We start from the raw sequence: 7951 nt of genomic DNA on the forward strand, positions 1-7951 counted from the left end.
TCCGCTTCATTCTGAAATACAGGCCAGGATCTGACAACCGCGACGCAGGTTTCTTGTCCCACCAACCAGCAGAAATGGACAAACTGATGAAAGAATGCACAGAGGAGTGTAAACCAGATGACATTGCAGCAGTTGGAGAAGGACTACAAGCACAAAACACAGGTAACTCCAACTGGATCTCAGCCATTACATGTAATGTGGATGTGCTGTCTGAACTAAGTGCTGCATGTAAAACTACAGTTCAAGCAATGCCAGTGGAAAGTATTCAGACAGGTCAAAGAGAAGATGAAGTAATCAGCAGAGTTATCACTCTAAAACAACAAAATGAACGACTGAGATACAAAGACAAGATCAAAGACAAGATCAAAGAATCAGCAGCTGTGAAATGCCTGTTGAGGGAGTGGCCACGTCTTCACTTGGATAAGGATGGAATCCTGCGGCGAAAGACAACCTCACGATCCCAACTTGTGGTTCCTGAAACATTCAAGTCACTGATTTATCAGCAACTCCATGAAGAAATGGGACATTTAGGAGCTGATAGGATGATATCTCTAGTCAGAGAGAGATTCTTTTGGCCAAAAATGAGAGAAGAAATCGAACACTATGTGACAAAGGTGTGCCGTTGCTTGAAACAAAAGAAACCAAACAGAAAAACAAGAACACCTCTACAAAGCATAACGACATCAGCACCTTTTGAAATGATATCGATTGACTATTTGCACCTGGAGAGAAGCAAGGGTGGAGTGGAATACATTCTGGTAATAGTAGACCACTTTACAAAGTTTGCTCAAGCTTTCGCTACATCAAACAAGTCTGGTAAGACAGCCGCCCGTAAGATCTTTGACGACTTCATTCTGAGATTCGGTTTCCCTGCCAAAATTCATCACGACCAGGGGAGGGAGTTTGAAAATGAGTTGTTCAAGAAGCTACAGAGCTACAGTGGGATACAGCATTCAAGGACGACACCTCATCATCCCCAGTCTAACCCAGCAGAATGCTTTAACAGAACGCTGTTAAGTATGCTCTGGACACTGGAGGAGACACAAAAATCTAACTGGAAGGACTATCTGAACAAAGTGGTTCATGTATACAACTCCACTGTTCATGAATAAACAGGGTTTTCCCCTTTTTTCCTGCTGTTTGGAAGAGAGCCTACTCTACCCATTGATCTGATGTTTCCCAGAGAACGATCAAATCCACAGTGTCATGCCAGATATGCTGAGGAATGGCGAGAGTCATTGCAGGAAGCATATAACATTGCACAGGAAAACATGAGAAAAGCTGGTGAGAGAGGACAAAAACACTACAACCAGAGAGCATGGAGTTCTGTTCTTGAACCTGGAGATCATGTACTGATTCAGAACCTATCTGAAAGAGGAGGACCAGGGAAGATACGTGCTAACTGGAAAAACAAAGTACATGTAGTCAAAGAAAGACGAGGAACAAACGGTCCAGTGTACGTTGTGAAACCTCTGGATGGAGAAGGTAGAGAGAGAACTCTACACCGAAATCTTCTATTACCTTGTCCTTACCTTGTTGATGTACAGGGTACCAAGCACCAAAATGAGGACAGAAAGAGAGAAAGGAAAATCACACAAAAGCCAAAAGCCAAGGCTCAGGTTCAAGATTCTGATAGTCCAAGTGAGGAGGAATACACTATGTGGATGCCTAGACAAAACACGTACTTTAACCCACATGCCCCTGTATTCAAGCCTACAGAAGGACGACCCTCCAGGAGAGGAAACCAGGCTGAGAAAATCATTCATGAAGAAAGGAGCCAGCCACAAGATGGAAACAGTAGCACACATGATTATGGTCAAACAGAGGACTTACATGTGGAGGATATTCAGAAACAGGGGATGAGTTCAGACTCAGAGTCGGAAGTCCCTGAACCAGAACTCCAAGTGTGTCAAGACGATGCAGTGTCTTCAGAAGACGACCATGATGCTGAAAGAGCGAGACGTTCTATTTCTCTCATTCACTCAAAATGACTGATGACGAAATGATGAAAAGCATTTCAGCTGTTCTCAATGCCTCCTACATCTTAGTTAATGACTTTTCCTAAAATGGGTTTTTTAATCTAGTGAATTATGGGGGGAAAGATCAAAAATAAACATGATCTTTTATACCTGCACCTAACAATGGGCACTGTTTAGACATCTTTTGGTGAACAGGCTGCTCTAACATTTGTGAGAGATAAGTATATTTAATAGATAGTATGTTATGTTGCACCCTTAAAATGAACTGCAAAAACCCACGTCCATCTTCGTTTTAGCAACTTTTAATAAAAGAAAAAAACTGTCCACGGTTCAACACAAGCACACCGTTTCTGTCGGTTTCTGCCTGCCAATAATACATTTAAAGATCCAGTAGTGAGTTTGCTCTTAAAACTATGAACATTTTCTGCTGCACTCACGTCTTCAGGGAGGCTGTTCCACAGACGTGGACCACAGGGAAAATAAAGGACACCTCACCGTGAGTTTTCGTTCTGACACGAGGGTAGGCTGCTCGATTATGGAAAAAATCAATATCACAATTATTTTGGTCAATATTGAAATCACGATTATTCAAACGATTAATTTTGAGTTTCACAATGCATAGATAATTGGACACCTTTCTGGGAGAAACCTGGTCTGATTAGGAGAGACGGCATCCATCCCACTTTGGTTTTGAGCAGCTCTCATATCTAGAAACATGCCAAGTTTATTAGTCGACCAAAACTGTGACAACCCAGAGTTGAGACCAGGAAGCAGAGCTGCAGTCTTACACACTTCTCTGCGCCTCCATTAGAGCAGCTGCCCACCCAAACCCAGTATAGAGACTGTGTCTGTCCCCCGTCTACCTACGTTATTTAAAGATAAAACAAACAGAAGAGGAGTTCATCATAAAAAAATTATAAAATAAATCAACATCTCCAACAGTCCAAAATAAGAGAATTAAATGTGGACTCTTGAATATCAGGTCCTTGTCCTCTAAAACTGTTTTAGTCAATGAATTAATATCTGATTATGATATTGACTTGTTCTGTCTCACTGAAACCTGTCTGCAGGAGGATGAATATGTTAGCTTAAATGAATCCACTCCTCCCAGTCATTATAATACTCATATTCCTCGAAGTACTGGTCGAGGTGGTGGAGTTGGAGCCATATTTGACTCAAGTCTATTAATAAATCCTAAACCTAAACTAAATTATAATTCATTTGAAAGTCTTGTTCTTAGCCTCACTCACCCAACCTGGAAAACTTTGCAGCCAATTTTATTTGTTACAGTATATCGAGCTCCAGGTCCTTATTCTGAATTTTTATCTGAATTTGCAGAATTTGCATCAGGCTTGATCCTTAAAACAGATAAAGTAATTATTGTAGGTGATTTTAATATTCATGTGGACAACCACAATGATAGTCTTAGTACTGCGTTTATCTCTCTATTAGATTCAGTTGGCTTCTGTCAGAGTGTAGATAAACCGACTCATTGTCTGAACCACACTCTTGATCTTGTTCTTTCATATGGCATTAAAATTGATCATCTAATAGTTTTTCCACAGAATCCTCTTCTGTCTGACCATTTTTTAATAACCTTTGAGTTCATATTACAGGACTATAAGCCTTTGTCCAGAAACTCCTACAGCAGATGTTTATCTGATAGTGCTGTAGCCAAATTTAAGGAAGTGATTCCTTCAGCATTGAATTCAATGCCATGTCTAACTGTAACAGAGGATTTGTCTGCTTCCTTTAGCCCCTCACAAATAGATCATCGTGTTGATAGTACTACAGGCTCATTACGGACAACTCTAGACTCTACTGCACCTCTGAAAAAGAAGAGAATTAAACAAAGGAGGTTAGCACCATGGTATAGCCAGCAGACTCGTAACTTAAAGCAAGAGGCACGTAAATTATAAACTAACTGGAAGAATCTCGTTTAGTCTGGCAAGATAATCTTAAAACATACAGGAAGGCTCTCCGTAATGCCAGAACAGCCTATTACTCTTTATTAATAGAAGAAAATAAGAACAACCCCAGGTTTCTCTTCAGCACCGTAGCCAGGCAAACAGAGAACCACAGCTCTATTAAGCCATCTATTCCTTTAGGTCTAAGTAGTAATGACTTCATGAGCTTCTTTAATGATAAAATTATAACTATTTGAGAGAAATTTCATCACCTCTTGCCAGGCACTGATCTGCATTCTGATACAGCAAGTTTGGAAACAGCTGTAAAACCTGATACATATTTAGACTGTTTCTCCCATCGACCTTCATTAAATAACTTCAGTAATTTCTTAATCTAAGCCGTCAACCTGTCTCTTAGACCCCATCCCAACCAGACTGCTCAAGGATGTTTTACCTCTAGTTAACCCTTCTTTATTGGATATGATTAATCCGTCTTTATTATGTACCACAGTCCTTTAAAGTAGCTGTAATTAAACCACTTCTTAAAAAGCCCACTTTAGATCCAGAGGCTTTAGCCAATTACAGACCAACCAGTCGGACATGTCAAAAACTATCTGACATCTACTGTAATTAGACACATGCCATCCGTCACCCACACCTTTCATTGTCCAAAAAGAATTCCAAATTTGTGACTGCCACCTGAATTAAGTTTGCTGGTAATGTTTTGCTATGTACAGAAAGTTCTGGTTCAAAACACTGGTCAACCCAATATAGTTACACTTATGGGAGATTCATGATATCAGTAAAATATAAAGAAATCAATTGTGTTGACTAAGATCATCATCTTAACCTATCTTAAGTCTGTAAATCCAACATTAACATACAGCTGTGATCGTCTAATGCAACCAGTGATATTAAAGGGAAAGCTGTTATAAAAATACTATGGCAGATAGATTTCTGTCCCCTCATGGTACATATCATCATATGGCCCAAACCTATGCATTAAGCTTCATATGCAAAGATAAAGCAGGTGGAGGTGGTACAATCTGAAAAACTGGATTTTAAGTAAGTACAATAAGTAAGTAATAAGTTAAAGTTTCATGCAGGAGTTGCAATGTTTCATTTTATTGTTTCATTCAAAGTTACCTTCACTTCATTACCCATTTTAAGACATCTGCTTGGTGACAGTTTCAATTCATGTATGGCTAAATAATTAAAATTTTAAGTTATATTATACATTTTCTTTATTTGCATGAGTTATTACTTATTTCAGTCATGATATGGTCATGAATGAAATAAGTAATAACTTGGGCCATAATATATTATCTTGTGCACACAAGGAAAAAGGGGGAAAAAAGAGAAAAAGAGCTTTATTTTAAATAGAGATAGAGATTACAGACACAATCTGTTGAATATGAATAACATTAAAGGTTGTAATAACCTCATCAGTTTTCCCTTTATAGCCCCATTACATATGAAGAATATAATAATTTAACACAATGAGCAAAAAACAGTGATACACAAAGTTTGTCTATGTCATTCTAACCATAAATAGATGATAGATGATTGATAGATGAATTACAAAGTGCTTCTCAAGAGCCAGTTGCAAAAGGTAGAATAATTCAAAACAAAGACAAAAATCAGGATAAAATAATTCCACCAATAAAAACAAACATTTAAAATTAAATGAAGAAATCAACAGTAAATAAGTAATGATAAATTCTGTAGGTGAGGAAATGACCAACAACCAATCACAATAACCACCACCAAAAACTGCCACCAATCAAATATCACTCAAAATATCTAATCATGTTTCCATATTAGTCCACATGATAAACATCAAAACCAAACAGCATATATATTTGAAATTCCCAAACCAAAAATTAATTAGATAACATCCTGTAGTGCTTTACAGCTTGCTCTGACTATAAGGAATACACAAAGAAGTCTAAATATGAAGAAAACACACATATCCAGTGTCACACAAAGATATTTTAAGTAACCATGATTCATTGTTCACAACAGAATTACATAATGGTATGATTTGGCTGTTAAAAATGAGACACAGCTTCAGATGGAGAATGGAGTCTGATTTCAAAATGATCAATCTAAAACAAACAAACAAACAAAAACAAGTACTCTACATTCCCTGATGATGCAGTGATGGATCCTTTTGTATATCATTTGTTCTGGGGAAAAATTGTGACTACATACTACACTTTGCTCATTAATATACTCACCCCCACTAATTAAACATCACTCAAAATATCTAATCATGTTTCCACATTAATCCACATGATAAACATCAAAACCAAACAGCATAAATATCTGAAATCCCCAAACCAAAAATTTATTATTATTATTCATCTGTGCTATCATTTGTTTTTCCAGGGAAAATTGTGCCTACATACTACACTTTACTCATTAATATACTAATCATATAGAATATATATTTTTAACAATTTTAAATCATAACGAAGCAATAAAAGGGACAAGAGTCTGAAACCAGAAAACTTTGTTAATATGGTTTGTTTACAGCCTAATTACTTTCTTAAAATCTTGATCTTGATCATTATTACTTCTTCTTCTTCTTCTTCTTTTCTTCTTCTTCTTCTTCTTGTGTTTCACTAAAGACATTGCAGACAAGTACAGTCAGTACCATCATGATTAACATCAGTTTTATTATTGTTAATATCAGTTTTAACAAGAGCAGTGCAGAGTGACAGATGCATTACTGAAGTAGGGCCTTAGATTGCACTTAAGATGAAGTGATTCGTTAATCAACATATTTTAATGGGCAACTATTTTGATAAACTTATTTTTCTTTGATGGCCTCAAAACTCCTCTTACAGTAAATCTTGATCAGCTGCCAATTAATAGAACCTCCAACCTGAAGTTCCTACATAGTACCTACAGAATCCTATATTTAACAGACAAGATCAAAATATTACCTGTACTCTGGAAAATCCTTCTTCCTGCACCACTCCTCAAAATTCTCCTTGTCCTTTTTGAAACTCTTGTCATCAGTCTTCTTGCAGTAAAACCTGATCAACTTCTCAGAAAAGCACGTTGGGCGTATCCTGGACACCTTACATGCCTGACAGCATAGATTTGAGAATAATGACATGACAGAGGCTGTATTACACAGAAATACACAATGAACAAACACCCCATGCAAATAAAGACTTAAATTAAAAGTTTTATTGTCATTGCTTTAGTTCTGACCTTCCTCTTCCTCGCCCCGGTATGGTCATACTTGCTGTAGAAATTAATTTCATCAATAGGGTCCTGGCCTCTCATCCCGTAATCCATAGTAATGACCTAAAAGAAAAAGGTAAGAGACATGCATGTTTTTCATATTCATAAGTGAATTATGCCACAACTGAGGAAGGCAACATCATACAAATCAAATCATGACCAAGATTTTAAGAACGGTGAAGTGAAAGTAATTAGACTAACCATGATTACGAAGTCTTCTGGATTCAGCTTCTTATTCCCAGCGCTCCTTGGAGAAAGTGCATGAGCCAGTTCCTTTTTCCACCAGCGCTCCTTGGAGAAAGTGCATGAGCCAGTTCCTTTTTCCAACTCAAATCATCCTAAGAAGTAGGAGGGACATAGGACTTAAAGAGTAGATTCATATTTATTGTAAAAATATTTCTTTATTTCTTTTAGTGTGTATAAAAAAATTGAGCTTTTGGTAAAAGCCTGTCCAAGGGCCCTGTGTGTCAGTTAATGAGATTAAAATTACACCTAAAATCAACTTAGCATGGCAGCGACGTGTTCTGACTGTGCTGGCATAACTGATCGCAGCCGCTCTAGAAAATGATTGACACTTAACTACTACGTGCTTAAGTACGTGACCTACTCCAAGGAGAAATTATCAAGTCTGAGCAAAATTAACAAAATCTTGCATGAAACAGCACAGCTGCACTGCTGACTGAGCTAACTAGCTAATGGCAAATACATTTAGCAGCAGTTAGTGGTTACTGTAGCAACAAGAAAATAAAAGTACTTTTTTTGTCTTCTGTGATTTATGGAATCTAAATTCCATAAATCACAAAGAGC

The 7951-nt window shown here is 37.4% G+C and overlaps 1 protein-coding gene across 1 annotated transcript; it reads right to left on the bottom strand.

The window, feature by feature from the left end:
* Positions 1-5269: 5269 nt before the first annotated feature.
* On the bottom strand, positions 5270-7477 carry LOC109137907 (deoxynucleoside triphosphate triphosphohydrolase SAMHD1-like). Its single transcript, XM_027288447.1, has 5 exons — positions 7428-7477; positions 7346-7383; positions 7112-7207; positions 6838-6983; positions 5270-6513 (listed from the first exon to the last, which is right to left on the bottom strand). Exons 2-5 carry the CDS (start codon positions 7346-7348, stop codon positions 6462-6464), a joined length of 297 nt encoding a protein of 98 aa, XP_027144248.1. The 5' UTR covers positions 7349-7383; positions 7428-7477; the 3' UTR covers positions 5270-6461.
* Between the last annotated feature and the right edge of the window lie 474 nt (positions 7478-7951).

This window comes from Larimichthys crocea, chromosome XV, assembly GCF_000972845.2.
Source record: "Larimichthys crocea isolate SSNF chromosome XV, L_crocea_2.0, whole genome shotgun sequence".
Lineage (NCBI taxonomy): Eukaryota > Metazoa > Chordata > Actinopteri > Sciaenidae > Larimichthys > Larimichthys crocea.